General features: G+C 34.5%; 1 protein-coding gene across 2 annotated transcripts in view; it reads left to right on the top strand.

Annotated features, from left to right (window-relative positions):
* LOC124359975 (autophagy-related protein 9A) overlaps positions 1 to 20,299 on the top strand; it is an 82,241-nt gene extending 61,942 nt beyond the window's left edge. For both annotated transcript variants that reach the window (XM_046813182.1, XM_046813184.1), the window contains exons 13-15: positions 7,381 to 7,505; positions 10,141 to 10,239; positions 15,113 to 20,299. In XM_046813182.1, the coding sequence (XP_046669138.1) occupies positions 7,381 to 7,505; positions 10,141 to 10,239; positions 15,113 to 15,215 (327 nt within the window). In that variant the 3' untranslated portion in view covers positions 15,216 to 20,299. The remainder of the gene's footprint in view (positions 1 to 7,380; positions 7,506 to 10,140; positions 10,240 to 15,112) is intronic.
* Positions 20,300 to 22,698: the final 2,399 nt, after the last annotated feature.

Genomic DNA, 22,698 nt, shown 5'->3' with positions numbered 1-22,698 from the left:
CCGTGTGGTGGGGGTAACTGGTGGGGAGGGGAGTGTTAGCCATACGCGCGCTTGTTAGTGCCAACCTACCGCGCGAGTAACGATGTTGTCTCATTTGTTAGGTGCTACCTAACGACGCGAGTAACCGCGTTAGTGTTTTGTTTGTGTTCAACTTTAGTTTTTTTGTTGATTTAATTTTAATATTGTGGTGTAGTTAATCTGTTTGCTTGAACTAAGTGACATTTATAAACAGATACTTAAAAATTGAACAATGAACACATTTTGGGTTGGTTAGAAGAAGAGGAGAATTTGTTTGCACGATGACGTGTCAGATTTGGATGCAACAACTGAAATTGATGATCAAGACACCAACTCAGAGCAGTCAGACTTCGAGAATGAACCTAATGAAGTTACTGAAAGTGCTAATCCATGTGAACCCAGTGTTACGACACCACCAACTGTAAGTAGGCCTAATCTATCATTAGTCTCTAACTTACAACCGTACTATGTAGGAAGAGACCAAATCACGGGATGGAATGTACATGAACCTCCCAGTTTAAGAACACCTAGGCAAAAATATAATTACAACACTACCTGGAGTAAAGGCTATGGCACGTCATTCTAACACAATTTATGACACGTGGAAATTGTTTTTTCCCGAACACGTTAATTGATGAAATAGTACGTTGTAACAAATGAACAGCTGTTAGTTATGAGCCAAAAGTACACAAGAGGAGAAAAAGACTGCCCTCAAACAGATTTTTTGCGAATTACACATGCATTTTTTGGTATTTTGTATTTGGCTGGTGTCAAGAAAGGTAACCATTTGAATATTGATGAGCTTTGGGCAAATGATGGCACTGCTCCTGATTTCTTTGTGGCTACGATGTCTAAAAAGCGTTTCCAAACACTCATTCAGGCCATAAGATTTGATAAGAAGAGCACAAGACCTGCCCGATCAACTAAGGATAACTTAGCACCAATACGGGACGTGTTTGAGGCATTTGTAAAAAAAATGTCAAGACACCTACAATCTAGGTGCATTAACAACTCTAGACGAAATGTTGGAGGCGTTTAGGGGCAAGTGCCACTTCAGGCAATATATTGCCAACAAACCGCGAAATACGGGATAAAGATTTACGCACTGGTTGATGCAAGGACTTTTTTTTACAAACAACCTCGAGATTTATCCTGGAAAAACAGCCTCCAGGAGAGTTTGATTTAAGCAATGATGTAGTGAGTGTTTGTAAAACGTATGATAAAACCCATTGACAACTCCGGAAGAAATGTTACAATGGATAATTATTTCATGGACATACCATTGGCTAATGACCTCTATGCAAATCACAGACTTACTGTAGTAGGAACTGTTCGTAAAAATAAGCGCCAATTGCCTTTAGAAACTCACGACCAATTTACGTGAACGTCCAGTAAAGAGTACTATATTTGCCTTCTCCAAAAGCCCAAACAACTGTATGCTAGCCTCATACATTCCAAAGAGAAATAAAAATGTTTTAGTCGGATCAACCATGCACAAACAAGGAGTGATTGACGAAGAAAAGTGGTGATAATTTGAAACCAGAACTAATCACATTTTACAACCTCACAAAAAGGAGGTGTAGATGTGGTTGACAGAATGAAAACAGAATATTGTGTTTCAAGGATTAGTAACAGATGGCCGTTCACTGTATTTTGTTCTTTGTTGAATATTGGAGCCATTAACAGCCAGATAATTCTGAAGAGTAACACAAACATTCTAATGCCCAGACGGAAGTATTTAACCGAGTTGGCTAGAGCACTTGCAATCCCCCACATTACAAGACGGTCATCACTGACGAACTTATCAATTTCACTTCGCCAAAAGATCAAGAGCATTGTGGGAACACCTGCAACAACACCAGCACCACCTCCAGAAGACGGACAAAAAACCCGATGTGTATACTGTCCTATTAGAAAAAACAGGTATACACAGGCCAGATGTAGTGGTTGTAACCACGCAGTATGCAAAGAGCATATTTCTTCTACAGTGCTGACATGCTTCCAGTGCGCAGCTGCAGAAAACCCTCAAGATGCAGAGTAAATGATCAAGAACACCTTGTGATAATCAGAGACTGTACATGTTTATGTAAATGTACATTTTAAGAATATTACAATCTTTTTTTTTATTTTGGCACTCGAGGGCATTTTTTCAAAACTGCTCATATAATCAATATGTATATTTTTTTTATAACAAACCATTTAAAATGTTTCATAATAATGTATAAAGTACTGTTTTAAGATGCAATTATGTACAATAAAAACAAAAAAATTAATGGAAAATGAGTTTTTATTCAATATTTTCCAAATGTTAGATTCAACCTAACACGCGAGTAACGGTGTTAGTCTAAAACACGCGAGTGATCCCGGGTTATAAATGTATTATGGAAAAAAATCAAATGAAAGAACCAGTAGTTGCGTCCAACAGCTCAGGAACGGTTTCAGTTAAGTGTTGAATATGCAATAAAAACACTATCCATTTTGTTGTGTCTCTTTGTGTCACGTATATTGAATTTTCTTACTGCAATGTAGTTAAGTTAAAAGACATACCAATCAGTCGTTGAAATGCTAACAATTTTTACAAACACATGAAATTAAAATGTCTTTATTACAAAATTTATTTAGTTTTGTTTATGTTCAAAATTTAAAACTACATCAAACATGGTACATATAAATATCAATCTATAGGTTGATTTGGATAAAACTTAAATCTTGATAATGAAATCTTTTGAACAAATTATTTATTAACAGAATGAATATTATAAACAAAATTGTGATAGTAAGAGTTTATTTAACCCTAGAAAGCTAAGGCGTCATCACTATGATGACGCGTTATGGTTTATCAGGTGGGTCGCACTAAGTTTTTGTTTGAGCACTCCCTCCTCTCCACGTAAGGCCACTCACCCCTCAGTCGGGTCCGTGAGTAGTTTGGTAGCTATCACGCTTGTATAGTTTGTGCAATATGTCGAATGCGTAGTCGTGGAGACGAAACGTTAGCTTGTATGTTGTTTTTACGTTTTGTTTTTTTACGTTGTTGCCGGCTTGCTGACGATAGTAGTCTTTTACATGCTCGTCATATGTACGAAAGTTTAGTGTTTCTTTGTGATTTTATTATTGTACCTGTGTGTTTTTGTAAATGAATAATTTGTAAATAATAGTATAACTGTATTGTAATAGTTAAAATATAGTTATTGGTGAACTATCAAAATGGATAGTGATCAGAAAGAACGTATTCTACAATGTTTGAATGAAAGTTTATCTGATGACGTTGAGTCTGAAGAAGATGACGCCGCTGAGTTACAACACTACTCTGGTATAGACGACAGTAATGATACAGACGCTGACCCGGACTATTTGTCACCAGATACTAGTTCTGCTAGTGATAATGATGACCTGTTGGAAAAACCTACTGCTAAAATTGCTACACGAGAGACAGGTATGTCTCTATATCTATGTGTACTATAGATGAGACGATCGTTGCTGTCATTACAGCTTATTGCCATCCTCCACCGACAGACATTCCTATGGTAGGAATAAGTGCAGTAGGACCTCAGTTAGATTTAGCTCGTCCGTCTTCACCACCAGTGCCTAGACCTCAAGCAGCTTTAGTTATCCTGCTTCACCACCAGTGCCTAGACCTCAAGCAGGTTTAGCTCGTCCTTCACCACCATTGCCTAGACCTCAAGCAGGTTTAGCTCGTCCTGCTTCACCACCAGTGCCTGGACCTCAAGCAGCTTTAGTTTTCCTGCTTCAACAACAGTGCTGGACCTCAAGCAGCTTTAGCTTGTCCTGCATCACAACCAACTGCAGTTAATGGACCACCACCAGTTCCTCATGATCCACATCACTTTTTGTGTCCTAACCAGCGTATGCGGGGCAAGAACGGACACTTGTGGAGTAACATTCCCTCACAAGCAACCAATACTGGAGCATCTGCAAGAAATATGGTACATATTTGACCAGGTCCAACTGTCAATGCAAGAAACAAAACAAACCCTTTGGATGTGTTTTTATTATCTTATACACATGATATGAAAGACAGTATTATTAGGCACACTAACTCTGGAATAAGAAGAAAACGAGTAAACTACACCAACTTTACAAGCACAATTTCAGAAATTACTAGAGAGGAGTTTGATGCATTTTTAGGTGTGCTGATTTTGACAGCAAGTCAAAAAGATAATCACATGCCCTCTAACAAACTGTTCAATGTAGAATTTTGTGGTGACTATTATTTGGTTACAATTAGCTGTGCACGATTTGATTTTTTTAGTGGAGGCCCTTTGATTTGATGCATATGAAACAAGGGATGAAAGATGTAAGCAAGATCACTTTGCTCCAATAAGGGAAGTATAGGACATGTTTGTGGAGTCCTGTAGAGACAATTACAAATCAGGATCCTACTTAACAATAGATGAACAGCTGTTGGCATTCAGAGGTCGTTGTAAGTTTTGAATGTACAGTACATCCCTAACAAACCGGCAAAGTATGTAGTCATGATTGTGACGGTTTGTGATACAGGTTCTAAATACATGATAAATGCCATGCCGTATCCGGGTAAAGGAACTACTCCTCGGAATATACCACAAGCTGAGTTCTTCGTGAAGGAGCTGACGCAGAGCGTCTATGGTTCAAATAGGAACCTCACCATAGACAACTGGTTCACTTCGGTCTCACTAGCAACACAACTTCTAAATCCACCAATACATATGACTCTAGTTGGGACTTTACATCGGAACAAACCTGAAATTCCTCCAGAGTTGAAGGAACCTGGAGATTGACCAGTTGGGTCTTCAATGTTTTGTTTTGACGGGCATAAGACAATGGTGTCGTACAAAGGAAGAGTAACAGAGTCGTCTTGTTGCTCTCAACTACTCATGAACAACCATCATCCATCAATCCTACTACCAAGAAGCCAGAGATTATCGAATGTTATAACGCAACCAAAGGCACCATTGACAGTCTTGATCAGATGTGCAATAACATGTCGTGCAGCCGAAAAACTAGAAGATGGCCATTGTGTGTTTTTATGGCATAATAAACATAATGTTAGTCAATTGCTATGTAATTTACATACATAACATGACTGCTCAGGGCTCAAAGCCGGTCTCGAGACGTGAATTTGCTAGAGAATTGTACTGTGAACTTGTCCAGCCTTGGCTTCAACATCGATATCGCATCACGACTTTGCCAAAGGAATCTATCGCCAGCATCCTTAAAGATGATATTCCTACTGCCCAAATAGGTCCTCAGTCCAGGGAAGAAAAATCTGTGCATTTTGTCCTTCAAAGAAGCGAAGAATGACCACCCATTTCTGCTGGCACTGCTCAAAGGCAATATGTGGCGAACACCAAGGGAAATGGTGTGAGAACTGCACCAAGTGTTCAGTTGAGAAAAAAAAACTTTATCAATGATGTACATAAAGTTTTGTGTTACTTTTTTCTCACTAAAATAATTGTTACATGAAATTAAAATGTTTTTATCAATAGTATTCTCCCTGGCGAATGTTTAGCTTTAACGTTTGTTTTACGAACCTTAGCTTTCTAGGGATAATGTTACAAGTGTATTAAAGAGGGTTGCATGTTTTGTTAAAAGAAATTCAAAAGATGTGTCTGGCTTCTTTGATAACAAAATTTTTTTTATATAATTAAAATTTCAACAAAAATTATACAATTTCTTTGATCAAATAAATTGTAATTTTAATTCATAATCTTACGGTTGTTTAATATATATTGGACAATTTACAATTTTGGTGGTTGTTCACAATAGGACATATTCAGTGGTTTCTTCTGTTGTTTTTGGTCCGTCTTCTTTATCTTTCCTATCTCCTTTTTCATCCTTCTGCTTGTTATGGAAAGACTGACGAAGGGCTCGCAGTTGATTTAGCATTGCAGTGCTGCGTAACATGTGGTCATAATTTTGTATGTGGAGATAGAAGATGTTGAGTCCTAGAGTTGCTCCATATATAACCATAACAGAAAACAGGACTATCATTGGTAACAGGATCGTACGAATGTCGCAGACACACTGGTAAGTGTTACTATCCATTTGGCAATGTTCCAAATGTTGCACAACGTGGAAGAGACTGGAAATTTTAATTTTACAAACAAATAAAATGTTTGTGTCAAAATGAAATTTTGATTATTTTTTTAAAGTACTAATTGCTGTGTTGTTTTTAATTTCCATGGATATTAGTAGTGGGATAACAATTGACATTTTTGCAAAATATAATGGACAGTTTTTACCAGTTAGTGTTTACCCTTGTACTTTTATGGCATCTAGCATACTGCCTTATGTTAGCCCAATTTGCCTAAATATGCAACGCCATAGAGTTTAGGGAAAAACCACTAAGTATTGATTTAAAAATATTTTTATAATTAAATTTGTCTACAAAAAAATTAAGCACCTGTGCACATGAACGACTTTTGTGGGTTTTGTGATGACTTGATTTGATCCACTCCATTGATTGTCTTTTTTGTTTTACATTGACATAAGAAACCGATGTTTAGCTTAACTGAACGTAATGATGAACTTAAGTAGTCATATCATGACATATACTCCGGGAATTTAGATTTTTCAGTGTGAAATATGGTACACTATATATTATTTTAAACAGCTTATTACAAGCTTTCTGCTGGGCACTGTCTCTAGATACTTATTGTATCTTGTTAGGTTATGTGATTTGTGGAAAATCGGTAACCGGTCTGTGACAGCTGTTTATTGCATCATATGTCATCGTTCTCAATGTGTCGTAACATTTGTGATTTGTGTTTCTAAAAAGGGTAATAATTTAGAGTTATAGATAGAATTAGACAATTTTGTACTATTGAATATCTCGGTTTGTTTATTACTGTAATTTTATGACAATTGCTAGCTAGAAAGAAATAAATCCTTAAGCCAAGTAGAGAGATAACAACAAAGCAAAATGGCGTTGGCCTGGCAAGGAAGATAAGGTGGGCAAAAAGGATGTCTGTTACTGTGGCTAAAATAAAAAAATTGTGGCTTTGACCATAAACATGGATATAGCTATGAAAAAATGTAAGGATTTTTGGGCTGTTAAGGCCTCTCAAAGCACACCATTTTTCTCAAAGGTCATGAAATTTACTAGGCATTTCTTGATGCCCATTTTTTTCATGTGATCTTGGGTCCAGAAATAGAAAAAAAGTTAATCTGGTTACGACTTTTGGCAATAAGTAAGATACGATTTAGATTATCTAAGGTGGTTTTTACTAGGCCTTTTTGTGCTTTTTTAAAGTGTGTTCATAGGTAATAATAGCCTCATCGGGATGAAAACTGAGTACATTTATTCAAAACGTACCCAACAATAAGCAAATTAAATTAATCTATAAACTGATGATGTTCTAGTTGAGTGAGATGCTGATGATGCGGCAAGGGCCTTCCTCTTCCTCCGTTGGACCCCTCTCTCCCATTAGCAATATACAGATACCAACAAGCCGTGCTGAAGGACCCGCACATAACCCTCAATTCAGGTGAGTAAATTAGTCAGGTTGACGTTTTAGATGTACTGTTTTTGTTCTCTTAGGGCAAGAAGCTTATAAATTGCACCTAGTCGTATAAGGACCTTTGCACTGCTTTTGGAGTGACAGGATGGTTAAGGTTAGGGGGTAGGGGCCACCTCCTATTAAGATCCATGCACCTAGTCGTATAAGGACCTTTGCATTGCTTCTGGAGTGACAGGATACTCAGGAAGGTTAAGGTTAGGGGGCAGGGACCACCTCCTATCGAGATCCATGAGGAAGTATTTAGGGCACTAATCTCAAAATCATGTCTCTCTGGAGAAAGGGGAGGCCGCCAACTCTGAACCAACCTCTCCAGTCAAAGCAGGCAGGGGGTGGCACACCCTTGAGGCTAGCAAGAACCTCTGATACTCAGGGAATAAATCCCACCAAATCTAACAGTCATCTCCTGCAGAAGACTAGATCTATCGAATTACCCTTGCACCCCAGAATCTCAACATTTTCGGTCAGTGATGTGCTGGTCCTGGACATCCATAAGGTTGCCCAGGCTTAAGTGACACATTGGTTTTTGCTGTGCCCAGTGGTAGCTTCAACTGGAAGGTATAAACCAGCCAGAAGTGATCCCTGCTGGGGGATAGATACTGTTAGAATATTGAAAAATCTCTGTCAAAAGAAATTTTTTATTCAATCTATTTCTAACTCTTATCAGCCCAGTAGGGCCTACTTGATTTGTTTTGTTATACATTTTTAAATTCATACTATTGGGTTACTATCTTCAGAATGATCAGAAGAAAAATAGCAAAGATGTAAAAAATCCCATGTTTTGAAAGTATTTTAACCCTTATAACGTCACAGACGCCGTATGGCGCATAGACAAACTATCTCTAAACGGCAAAGACGCGGTACGGCGCATCGACACAAAACTGCGTCTACAGCAAATTTAAGTTCCTTTTAAATCCGATCAATGTCACTAACGGTATGCGTCAACCATGTGTGTGGGTTATTGACCTATGTCAAGCGTCAAAATATAGCTGTCGCGTTACATTGTTTGAAACAATAGACGCGGTGTCTAAACACTCTCCCCGCCACACGGCACAGACGCTGTACAGCGCGCGCGCTTTTGTTTGCAGTTTGGCTTCAGGTAGTGCGTGTCTAACCATCGCTGAGTCGGTTTCCTTGGTCGTGTTTTCTGTTTATATAAAAGAACACTATTAGGTTAGTTGTATATTTACAATCATGCATTTCTTTTTTATATTTATCACAAGTGTAATTTATATAATTGTCTGGTAATGTTTATAGTTTAGCTAATAAAATTTTGTGTGCCTTTTATTTTGACTTTATTTATATCTACAATTTAATGTCCCATAAATATATGTACGTACAAGATAATTTTAAAATTTTAACTTTTTTATACTTACCATAATTATAGAAAGTAAAAATAAAAATGAACTTTCCGCATTTAAAATTTTTTTTTTAAATATTGTGCCGTTTGCTGGAAGTCGTGAAAAGATATACTGACGTTATAAGGGTTAACAGTGCAATTAAAGAATACAAGTATTTATGTGTTAGGGTCACTATAACGTGTCCTAGCAAGATAACTTAATATAATTATTAATTGTTTTGAAGCACGCACAGAAAAATCGATTAAGGCTAACAATTTTGTTCAGGAAGATTTTTTTTAGGAAAGATTTTAACATAAATAATAATAGTTTTTATCTTTGTTAGTTTCATTGTACTGCTGTTAAATTGTTCAGAAACTCATCAGCCAGCCTAAAATTGTGGATGTTAAGATACTTTATCTTCCACACTAAATTTTCATTAGTTGATGAACCAATAGTGCCTTAATTCTAAAGAGGAATTCTTCATTTTAGAGTTTGGAGTATAGTTGGTTACCACCTTCTCTTCAAAAGCAGTCATGTACCGACTTTAGGACAGTGAGGATAGTAGCATAAATGTTTTGCATAAATGTAAACACTAGAATGTTGTGCAAATTCTGTTGTATCCAACATTGTGGATTTAGGCTTTCAAATTTCTACTTATTATGAAAATGATGGTAAAACTACTGAAGTAATGATCCATACATGCTAACGAGTTCTTGCCTATATAGTTTATTGTTAAATTGAGGTCACGGTTGATGGGTACCAAATGCACTTTTTATATTTAAAACAAAACTTATATTTTAAAAAGGTGTTTACTATTCATGCAAATCTGAGAAAGAAGATTTTATAATGCATATTAATATTTAATACTTTTATAAAACCTAATTATGAAGATGAAAAAACTCAGTAGTTTCCAGGCAAATTATAAGTCTATTAAATTATTTTGAATGGGCTTACAAAAAATTGATAAGAGAAACATGGGTCTATAATATTTTAAGAGATTTGAAAACCCTTGCTTAAGTTTAGAATTACACTAGAAATTTTGAATTTCTTAAGAAAGCAAACTTCATTTTATTTTAATTTAAAGACATTCTTTTATATTTCAAATGATTTTTATTTTGTTACTTATTTTATTGCTATTAAATTTATTGGGCTTGTGTGTTTAGGATCAATCAACATAGTGTACTTATCGAGATTGCCCTATCGTGTAAGAAACTGCTTGGACTGTTGACAAAGCGTAAGTAAGCAATGTGTTGTGTATGTTACAGTTGCCTGGAGCCAACGTTGGGAACCAGTATGATGGCAGAGGGTGATCCCTTGACTGACATGAGTCTGAGCACCCTCTACCTCCATGAGGTTCACCACAGGTGAGTTGTGTGGGGGGAGAGGGGAGTAGATATTGTAGTTTTCATTGTTTACTTGTCGGTCCCATTTTATATCAATTTGATTATTCATGTAAATTAGTTCTAGTACTATTTTGTGTTAAGCTATGTTTTCCTAGCTCCGCGACTGGGCTTTTTGCGCTGCGTGCTCCGTGCTCCGTAACTGACGAAACCACCGGTTCTCTATAAACCAATGAAGGTGTCTTCCTACCTACGCGTTGCGTGCTTAAGCCTGAACCGCGCTGCGTGGTCTTTGCTGCGCGACTGGGAGCACTGCCTCGAGAGCAGTCAATCACGCACCACGCAGCAGGGCTGACGACTGTGTGTATATTATTATTATATACACTTTCATGTTAACTTGAACAAATTTAGATGAATCAAATTAATAATTATAGTGAACAGATGAGATAATGTACAAGTTCTACTGATGGTAATACAAATCTTTAAATTTGGCGTTATTTAACCTGAGGTAGTGAACATTAAAATAAATAAACTCTCTTCCCCTTAATTACTAAGCTACAAAGTTTGATCACATTACAAAATTTTTTTTCTGATACAGAGCTTTTATTTTATTTGAGTAGTAAGCTCCATTAAAGTAATCAGTAAAACTGCTTTTTACTTTAAACCCTTCTGCTTTAGCATAGCCTCCGACATAAGCCAAAGGGATCGTGTTTTGTGTAGGAAGTTCGTGCTGCGGATGAGTCACTGGTCCTTTGGGGTTGCGTGCAATAAAGTCATCCCTGATCCAGTTATGAAGACTGTAACTTACGAATATGACTAAGTCGACTGTTTCTGGTTTCAAGTTTATTAGTGTGAAAAAAATTCTGAAAATGTGACACAAAATACCAAATAGCACGACAAGTGGCGTAGTTAACCCTGGAACTGGCAAACGCCCGATAACGGGCGTTTTAGCCGCATCCTAGATGGCAGCGCCCGATATCGGGCGTTTTAATACGTCTTGTATTTCTCAATATTACGTACTTAAAACACGATCAAAGAGTATCGTTATTGATACCAATCGAAAGAGAAAGGTTCAATTTATGTAAATAATACACTAATAAATAATTTATCGTTTCGTTACACCTCCATACGTCTTATAATCTCTGAACTGTTTGTTTACATTCTCCCGCGTACCACGCTAGTTGCGCGCGCAACGATGAGTCAACTGGTTCATTCGGCTATTGTTATTTCGTCAGCTGCATGGTTTCTTGTCGGGTTTATTGTTTGTTTGAGTTCGTTGTAATGATGGTTGTCTATATTACACAATAATAGTAAGTTTTTTGTGCGTGTTTACGTAATGTATCGTAATTTCCGCGATCGTTCAAGTGACATTCGAGAATTAGTTGTACATTGATACCAATCAAAAGAGGAAGGTTAAATCTATGTAAATAATACACTAATAAATAATTTTATCGTTTCGTTACACGTCCATACGTTTTGTAACCTCTAAACTGTTTGTTTACATTCTCCCGCGTACCGCGCTAGTTGCGCGCGCAGCGATGAGTCAACTGGTTCATTCGGCTATTGTTATTTCGTCACCTGCATGGTATTCTGTCTGGTTTATTGTTTGTTTGAGGTCGTTGTAATGATGGTTGTGTATATGACACAATAATAGTAAGTTTTTTATGCGTGTTTACATAATGGATCGTAATTTCCGCGATCGTTCAAGTGACATTCGAGAACTAGTTGTACATGAAATAAGCAACGATGAGGATTCCGATTTATACATTCAATCAGAACACAATTAAAAAATATATAATAAAAAATTAAACAATAGAAAATTAATATAAACTAATAGTTACAAGATTGTACAAATCCAAGTGAGCTTTGAAGTTCTTACTTTTGTTGGTAAGTAGCACTTTCGAATGTCAGTGTATGATTTTTGTATCGTTTACCATATGTAAAAATAAATACCTTATAAACTATGTGTTGTTTTATTTTTACTCAGAATAAAATGCTCTTCCTTTTGTATATTTTGGATTTTGCGTATCACTAACAACAACAATTTTACAAATCAAAAACTTTGAACTAACTTTTCTTTTTTCTAAAAAACATTGTTTTCCTGAAGAGGTAAAGTAAGGGTATTGTTTTTGTTTTAATTATATTATGTGAAAAATGTTCCTTGAACAATGCTGAATAAAGAAATATATAATATGTTATAGGTACTTTACAGTAAACATGTAATAATAAAATAAATATAAGGCAATGTATGAAGTACTAAAACACTCTGCCACTGAGAGAAACATGACCGCCAGTTCCAGGGTTAAAGTGTCGTTTATGAACATCTTCGTTTGCTTATTTGTGCATGTAGGGTTTCATGACATCATTATCCAGTTTAAATGCTTCATCTCCTACTGCAACAAATGGTAGCTTAATTTCAGAAGAAGGTAGGTTTTCAGGAGGTGGGAAAATAGTTACTTCTAGAATCAATTTCCCCATTTTAGACATTTTTAAGATTCCAGCATCTCCTTCTTTGCCGTATGTTCCGACATTGATCAGTACAAATTTGCAGTTTGCGTCAGCCATAGCAAACAATACAATGGAGAAAAAGTTCTTAAAATTGTGAAAAAGGGATCCTGAATGAGCTGGTGCAACTATCCTCACGTGTTTTCCGTCTATTGCAGATATACAATTTGGGAAATCTCAGTTGACCCAGAATTCTTCGGCTTTCTGTTTCCAATCAATCTCCGATGGTGGTGGCAAATGCACATGTTCTATTTTGTCCTTGACAACACTGTCAAAACGTCTGGGACAAAATTTGATATTGTAGACACAGAAATTCTGTATTGGAAAGTCAATGATCGGAATGATTCTCCCGTAGCCAGAAACGTGAAAAAATAGAATTGTATAAAATTTTATAAAAGAGTAACAGCAATGTCGACATCCTCGTCCATTTCCTTGTCTGCGAAGAGCAATAACTTTGCCAAAACATTCCTTTTCCAGTCCATATGAATGAAAACTCTACATTTCTTCAAAAGATGAAACTAGACAAGGAGAGTGTATGTCGTGCGTTACGCTGCGTAAAATGACAAATCCTAGGAAAACACATTTGCGCTGCGCAGTATTTAAGTGCGCTTCAACTAAACACGCTGCGCACTTGGCCTTAATTACGTAGCACGGAGTAAGACCAGTCGCGGAGCTAGGAAAACGTAGCTTTAACCCTTTGACCGCTGTAGATTGTGCAACCGGCCAAGCCAGTTGTGCTAAGTTTTTATGCCGTGATTGTTTCATTCACCTTTAGCAGCCATATGTGTTGTACATAACTATTTTGTTGATTATTTTCTAGTGTATTTAGATATCTAAAAAATCTAAATCTCTTTGAAAGTGTATTGGCCTATTTTAATTAGGATAAAAATAAGACACTTTATTCCACAGTTGTCTTACTATAGGACAATTTTAGAATACAATCGTAGAAGATTTTTAGTTTCTGGTATCTGAAAAATATGGAACAACACATAAAGGGACGTCACAACTCTCACACCTGTAGCGGGATTTGCGTCTTGTTTTTACCCGCCAACTCCTCTCCTCCTACCAGCTCTTCCCCCCTCCCCCCAATGCCATACAAGATCCTGCTCCGAACTCTCAGCCAATTAGAACACAGATCAGACAGTTGATTGGTGTGGCAAGATAGTTTATATGGCTTTTATGTCAACACTTTTTGCTAAATACCTGATGTTAGAATTATTTTGTAAAGTTCAGGTTTTTGTGTGGTATGAAAATATGCAGCAGCATGTCCAAAACTATTTTTATCGTTTCAAGGTAACTGCAAAGAATGAATTTTAAGCTCTAGCAAAAAAAATTTTAATTTGTTCTTTTATATTTTTTTAAGCTTATCTGAAGAATAAAGCTATATTTTAAAAATAACGTTTCCCATCATTAGGGTCCAGGATGTGAGTATTCCGCTTTATTAGAGAGGAATTTATAAAAAGAGAATTTTTCACTCCAACCTATTATACATTTGAAAGTTAACTTAATTTGTACATGGCGCAAATTCTTGTAAATATTTCAAAAATAAATTATACTATAAAAATATATAAAAATCAAGTTTTATTGGTTGTAAATGCAGTTTTATAGGGTAAAAGTACAACTCTATACATATAGGAAAATTTCATTTTCTTTGGAAATGGTGTAGGGAATTTTCTTTTTTCTTGGAAAATGGAAAGTGATGAAAATTATTTACTTGTAATAATATTATTAAAGAATTTAGTACTATGTATCATTTTACATTTTTGAAGGCAGTATTTAATAGTACGCTAAGACAAAATTCAAATATTAGTAAAATTGCTTGGACAAGGCTATTATTTGTCAATACAAGGTCAGATTCCAATATATGAACAAATAAAGGTTTCAAATATTGTAATATAATAAAATTGTATAAATTATTTTATTATAATATAACAATTATTGTTTTTATGTATCTTTTGTTCATGTAACTTTATTTTAAGTTTTTTAGTAACCAATTAAATAGTATTATAATTTACTATAATATTATATTTTATTATATTATCGTCATAAAGTCATAATACATGCACATTTTAAGAGATGTGTATATTCTAATAATGTAAAAAGAAAAACTACATAATAAATAGTTTTAAAGCTCAGTAATACGTTTTAAGAAAAATCCTCACCAACTTCCTTTACAAAATCTTCAAAGTTTAACTGAATTTTGAAACATTTTTCTGAAATTACAGATACCAAAAGATCGTGGTTTATAAATTGCTATAATACATAATTCTACCATTCTTTCAAACTACCATTCATTAAAAGGTTAACGTTATGTTTTTGTTAAAAGGCATTTTCAAACAATATTTTGAGAAAGCACTAGCAACTACTCATTTAACAGCTTGTTGTGTTTCAGACAAATGCGACGTCAAGGCTATCCAGACAGAAGTGTATGGTCCCACGGTCAAAGTTCCTTGCGCACACAGGAGCGAACACCTCTCATCCCTCGGCAGTCGTGACTGACGCCCACGTACGTCTAGCGTCCACTCACTCACCTCACGTCTCGGCCGACTTACCTCTACACTGGCGTCAACACCTGATCTCCTAGAAAACCTACGAATATGACGGACCTTCTTTTAGGCGCAATTTTAACTCCCACTAACCATAAACATATTTTATACAAGAGTGGTGCATTCAGCATCACCCCCCCCCCCTTGCTTCATCAATCCCTTGTAGGTACATCTGTGCAGAACAGGAATGGAACGGGTCTGGTGGAACGCAGTTGTAAAGGAACACTAACGGAAAATGACAAATACACTCAGAGCACCATCTAACTGAATGTTTTCCTCTCTGTTCGAAGCTGCCTACATTTAAATACATGTACAGATGAAGTTGAATTTATTTATATTCCATTCTATTCCATCTCTGTTTATCAATGCTTTAACTTTTCGTGTTCAAATTCAAGTTTTAAATCTACACTTGTGCATACATACCTAAAACTTGTATCTGAGACCCCCAGTGATTCTTGGACATCCTGTTTTCCTGCCCATACCTCATCTCTGCTGCTGTGCCTTACATAATCTTTGACTGTTATCTCTGTGCTGTAAGTTGTATTAAGTGATCTTTTTGTCCTACAGCTGGCTGCCTTGTTTCAGAATGAATCTTGACTTAGTACATTAAAGTACATTTTAATTTGAACATTAAAACTTTCCGGTAAGACCAAACAAAATCACCATGTTGTAATTGAAATGGTGGTTTTGTTTGATTTTGTTTAGTACAATAAGAACAGTTATAGCACCTTGAAGCATAGAGGTGACAAGATTATTTGTTTAATTAAAGTTAGACAGTTCTTTTTATATTTGACAGTTACAATATAAAAAAGAAAGTGAGTATGGTTTTGTATGTGTTACTTACTGAAAATGAAATGAAACAGGTTTGAGAGAAACAAATCTCTTATGGTAAGTGATTAGTTTCAGTAATATTTTAATACTTAGCATCTTCATTGACCTCTACAGAGTGACGTCAAACTTAAGTCTCACCCTCTACACCATAATGTGTCTGCTTGCTGCATACAATGTGTTAAAACATACACATATTATTGGCAGGGCCGTACTCAGCTTTGGCGGGCCCCGGAAAAGATATTTGGCTGGGCCCATCCCTGTACAAGTGTGTCAGGACTGGCCTGGGCCCCGGTACAATTGTCCGAAATAAGCGGTCTGAATACGGTCCTGATCATTAGAACAAAGCTGCACTTCATTGTGAGAGCTTAGTTTGTTTCAAACCTGTTGATTTGATTTTAATACAAATTCTCCACTGCTATTTATATACATTTCATTTAAATGTATTGTTATTTAAAATGTAATGAAACACCTTATTTTCACATTAAATTAGTTAGGATTTTATGTGTAGTGTGCTTGCAATATTTTACTTTCAGTGTTTTAAATAATGTGATTTAGGACTTAATAGTTTTCACTAAGTTATCTGACATAATATTATTTATTTATAATAACATTGACTAACAGTTCTACATTCAATAGCATAGTTAGTAGCATGTATATGTTAACCTTTAACCAGTTATAAAGTGTAGTCATATTAAACATTGTTAAGACTGAGACTAACCACTTTAAATTTGATGAGGAATACGATGCTGCAGTTTCTTCAGTTTTGTTTTGAATGTATTTATATTCTTCCTGTTAATCTATTTTGGATTGTTCTTAATAACTAAGTTAGCATGTGTTTATTTTCAATGGTAAACTGTAACACTGTAAACAAAATCATTTACATTTTTACTAATACATGTTCACATTTGTGTTATTTAACTTATATACAACAAGAATGATTGTAGTCCAATTTGTATGCTACCCATACATAACAATTAGAGCGTTTTATTTTTTTATGATAAAAACTCTGTTTTAACTTGATTTCAATCTTTTAGGACTAGTGTTATTGTCTGGTATCAGTGAGACCAGTAAAAAAGATCAAGTGGCAGCTTTATTTCACTTTGATTCAGTTAAAAGTGAAACAACTTAAACATTTTAGGGCCAAGTGTTATTTTACAGGCATCAGTGAAATTGGTAAAGAAAACTAAGTGGCAGCTTGAATTCGTTTTGATTCAGTTAAAACTAGTAAAATTAAAAATTTTTCGTTAATTAGTTAAATTTGAAACAGTAAAGTGCATCCTATTGTATGAATAAAGTGTAGTATTACGTTAATAATCCCTTGATTTAATATTTTAAACGCCTTATACTTCTAGATGATGTTTTTAAAAACCGGTTTTGTTGTCAGCTAAATGACTGAATCGACCAGTAAATTTGTGGTATTTTACTTGTTTTTGTATTATTTTATATTAGATTTGCTTGTATTGTACTAAACAAAAGCACTGCCATTGTTTTATCTACTAACAAAAACTTTTCCACTTTCTTCAGTTTTTAATTGGAAATAGAAAATATTATGAAAAAGTACTTTCAGGTCCAGATAAAAGTCTTAAATTGAACATTTTAATACCTTGAGTGTACAGATAATCATTATTATTCAGAAATCCTTTAAAAAAATAAAGGTTCACAGGTGTTTAGTTTTTCAGTACAGTAAAAAATAAATGTATTTTAATGGGTTGTAATGGTTCCACTGATCTTGAAAACAAAACTTAGAATAATTGCACTAATTGCACTTTTAAAATGTAATTGATTTTAAATTGACTAATAGTTAATAATCTCATGAAACTATTATCTGTAACTTCAATACTGTGGCTTATATTTCTTTATCATATCTTAATCAAATCAAATCTTTGCCTTTGTAGTTTGAATCAAACTGAACAATTTATACATTTTGTTTACAATTTATAATTATTTCTAAACTCTTCATTCCAGTCATTCAATACAATTATGAAGGATGAGTTAGGACTCTGCATTTAGTCCTAAAAGGACCTTTGCCTCTTCCTTACAACATTCATATCTGTGGCTTTAACATTCAATCCCAAACTTTGCTGTACATCTGGTTACATTCTTTTCATTCGTTAATAACTTGACAGTGTTTGCATGTCTCGGTACTGTAGCAATCCTGGGCAAGATCTTGCGCACTGACATGCAAAATCTTGCACTGGCCTGATCTAATGCTTAGACTCACTTGTAGGTGTAGCTTCGCTACCTCATGGTTACATGGGATTATGTGTGAGAAATCTCTTCTTTGTCTCCATTGAATTAGTGATGATGACAAATTGTCAAAAGTAAAATATCCTGCAATGTGTACCTTTGACATACTGTAGGTGAGGAATTGCCCCAAGTCTAGAATCCTGAAAATGTTCTAGGATCCCTAGTATAGTGTTGAGGAAGTGTTCTTGTAGGATCTATCTGTTTACAACTTAGGAATTTGTTCTTCCTTGATTACTAGTACCATGGGTCTAGATAGTGTTCTCTTGTACATGGATGAGGGAATGTTTTCTGAACAATTTTGAGATTTATTACATTTTTTTTATTGCTGTATCATATCGTTATTGTACCAGTGATGCTCTATATTACACTACTTCATAACCTCCAAAGGTAATTTTTTTTTTAAATTTTGTTTCAGGAGTGTTTAGTTGTTTTTATTTACAATAAAAGTTTTGTTTCTAACAAATAATTATGAGAGACTAACAGGAAATGGTTTTAGTTCATTTAAACTGTAAGTAACACATCACAAATTGAGTAAGATTAATTGTTTGTCAGCAATTCATCAGCGGTGTTTTAACTTAAATAATTTGTTTATTCTTTGATTGTGATTCTTGTTATTAGTTGTTGTAGAAACTTTGCATGATGTAAAACTGCTTTCTGCCGCAATCTTGAGTGTTATATCATGTTGGAAATGTAGCAGTTTTATTGGCATAGATTTTGTGTGATTTAATGATAAACTCCATTGCATGATTGTAAGTTTATGTTGAATAAAATTTCTTCAGGGAAGCGCTAAGTCAGCAAGGAATCAAGAATTTTGAATTGAATGAATTCAAAGCGACTATATACCAGTGTAGGTTAAATCTGACTTTTGTTAGCACTCTGAAAGCACTCACCTGCCTAGCTTAATGGTGACCTAGAAAATTAATTGAATTAACACCATCAATGTTAAAATTAACTCTAAAATACTCTCCAAATTAATGTAAAATACTGTGAATTTGGAATACAATAAATTTCACAAGGCATGGTAGGGTAAATTGTTAAATTGGATACATTATTATAACTTGAAGTAACAGACTTTTGGGCTAGTTTTGTCCCAATTAACCAGAAGCAATGTACAGGATTTAATCACTGCCATATTATTGTGTTTGAACCTGATCCTCAAACTACCATGAACATTGGATGTTTTCTTGTTTTACAGAAGTCAACCGATTATATCACTTCTTCCACATTGAGGTATATATATATATATATTATGTAAAGCTCAACTTAAGTTAGTTACTCTTATGTCAAAGCTGTCTACATTTCATTGATGATATCTGCTCGGATTGAAATGCTGTTTATTTTATAATCTTTTAAAACCAAGCGTATATTAGGTATACATTTTAAGATCCAATAACTCCTCAGTATAGATTTTATAACTGTTATTTCGTTGTATATTTCAGGAAAGTTGTACATTTCATATTAGTTAGGCATAAATAATTGTAAAACGGTCTTTCAAAAACTATTTATTTTCTCAATTTCAACTCGGTCAATAATTCTGTTGTGATTTTTTATCTATAGAGTAATTTCGCAATCGATCATGTATATTCATACTTATCTAATGTGAATATTTACGGAACTTATACGCTTAGTCTTTAAGTACAATGAATTGTGTTATTATTTAGTCATAAGAAAAGTGACATTTTCAATTCAGTTCAAGTCATAATTTATTGCACTTTTGTAACAAAACTGTAACTGAGTGTTCAACTAATTTCGTATGAGTGCTGAGTGAGTGAGTAGTTTAAATTCTTTTCTTATTTTAACATAATACGTTTAGTTAATTTTTTTATTTTTAAATAATTGTGTAAGTGTGAAACGATAATGTTTAGTTTAGTGTTTTTATAAAAAATGAGTTTGTATAAAATAAGAACAGTTTGTATTTTGTACTCAGATCTTCAAAATAAAACTGGACACAAGTATTTTTTGTGATATTGTAACATTCATCCTCTAGTGGTAAACCTTTATTTCCATCACGTTTTTGTCTTATTTGTACGATTCATTAAAATATCCATTTTAAGTACTATATTTGGTTATTATAATGATATAAAATTTACAATAATAATAATGATGGTCATTATCTAAATGTTTGCTTTTAAGAGTAATGTGCGGGCTAGCCTATTTGATGATCACAATTTTTAATTAAGCAATTGTGAATATGTCAATCATGCATGACTGCAATACTCAAAATGTGAGGTTTCAGGTTTCTGCTTTTGCTACAAACTTATTTAACCCTCTCCCTGTTGAATTACCACAACGCATTTTTGACCTACTGGGCTGGACTGATAGAGTTGCTCCACCATGGATGAACACTTGTGTTTTTATTATTTTAACAACTCTATTCGAACAAAACTGTAACATATTACAAACCATTGAAATATTATCACATTCTCTATAATAGATGGTATTTTAAAAATGTAATAAATTTATAAGCTAAACAAAGTCTAAACGAAACTCGTTTGTACAGGAAATGTTTATATTGTTATATTAAAGTAAGAGTATGTCTTGTACAAAGAACTGTAACAAACAACCGAACAATTCTATAAAATAAATAGCAAACGAAGTTGGAAGGAATTTTGATGAAAAATGGCTAAATCACTGTCATTAAAGAGATCAATAAAATATTTCATATATTACTCCTACATAGCATCACTAAGCATAAAAAACATGCAATAAATGAGTACAACAGAACTGTTGATAGATATTTGTATTAGCAATTCCAAACGTAGCCGTATGATTGCAGCACAAAGCAGAGAGCAATCATGAAGCAGTTGGTGGATCGGACCTAAGTTGAGGTGATTGGGGGTGAACATCCAGGAGAGGGTTAATGCAATCTCACCACCAGGTTATGTTTCCAGGAGACCAATAATTCGAAAAAATATAACTGCAACTGTAGGTAATCATGAAAAGAATAATTTACACACCTGATTAAACAGGAAGAAAAATAGTGGAAAGATTAAATTGCTCTTGTGCAAGTTTTAGGAGCTCAGAATCTAGCACTTCGAGAAAAACATCAAAAATTCCACGCCGGGCATTGGAAATTTTTTTGAAATCCTGGCATATCTTGGGTTATTTGGTCATACAATGCATGGACATACTCGAACGGCTTCTAACACTGAAATAAAGGTACATTACTTAGGAAAAGGTATCCAAAATGAAATGGTAAAAGTTGTTAGCATATGCTTTGCAGGACTGTGTTTCATACCCTTACTGAAACTACTGATTTTTAAATGAAGTAATGAAAAATTAAAAGACCTCAACTTACGTACTGCTAATTTGTGAGTTCAATGTTACGATAATGGAAATGTTTGTACAGGAAATGTTTATATTGTTATATTGAAGTAAGAGTATGTCTTGTACAAAGAACTGTAACAAACAACCGAACAATTCTATAAAATAAATAGCAAACGAAGTTGGAAGGAATTTTGATGAAAAATGGCTAAATCACTGTCATTAAAGAGATCAATAAAATATTTCATATATTACTCCTACATAGCATCACTAAGCATAAAAAACATGCAATAAATGAGTACAACAGAACTGTTGATAGATATTTGTATTAGCAATTCCAAACGTAGCCGTATGATTGCAGCACAAAGCAGAGAGCAATCATGAAGCAGTTGGTGGATCGGACCTAAGTTGAGGTGATTGGGGGTGAACATCCAGGAGAGGGTTAATGCAATCTCACCACCAGGTTATGTTTCCAGGAGACCAATAATTCGAAAAATATAACTGCAACTGTAGGTAATCATGAAAAGAATAATTTACACACCTGATTAAACAGGAAGAAAAATAGTGGAAAGATTAAATTGCTCTTGTGCAAGTTTTAGGAGCTCAGAATCTAGCACTTCGAGAAAACATCAAAAATTCCACGCCGGGCATTGGAAATTTTTTTGAAATCCTGGCATATCTTGGGTTATTTGGTCATACAATGCATGGACATACTCGAACGGCTTCTAACACTGAAATAAAGGTACATTACTTAGGAAAAGGTATCCAAAATGAAATGGTAAAAGTTGTTAGCATATGCTTTGCAGGACTGTGTTTCATACCCTTACTGAAACTACTGATTTTTTAAATGAAGTAATGAAAAATTAAAAGACCTCAACTTACGTACTGCTAATTTGTGAGTTCAATGTTACGATAATGGAAATGTTTGTACAGGAAATGTTTATATTGTTATATTGAAGTAAGAGTATGTCTTGTACAAAGAACTGTAACAAACAACCGAACAATTCTATAAAATAAATAGCAAACGAAGTTGGAAGGAATTTTGATGAAAAATGGCTAAATCACTGTCATTAAAGAGATCAATAAAATA

The sequence above is a fragment of the Homalodisca vitripennis genome, chromosome 4 (assembly GCF_021130785.1).
Source record: "Homalodisca vitripennis isolate AUS2020 chromosome 4, UT_GWSS_2.1, whole genome shotgun sequence".
Taxonomy (NCBI): domain Eukaryota; kingdom Metazoa; phylum Arthropoda; class Insecta; order Hemiptera; family Cicadellidae; genus Homalodisca; species Homalodisca vitripennis.
This window is presented reverse-complemented; position numbering and strand designations above follow the sequence as displayed.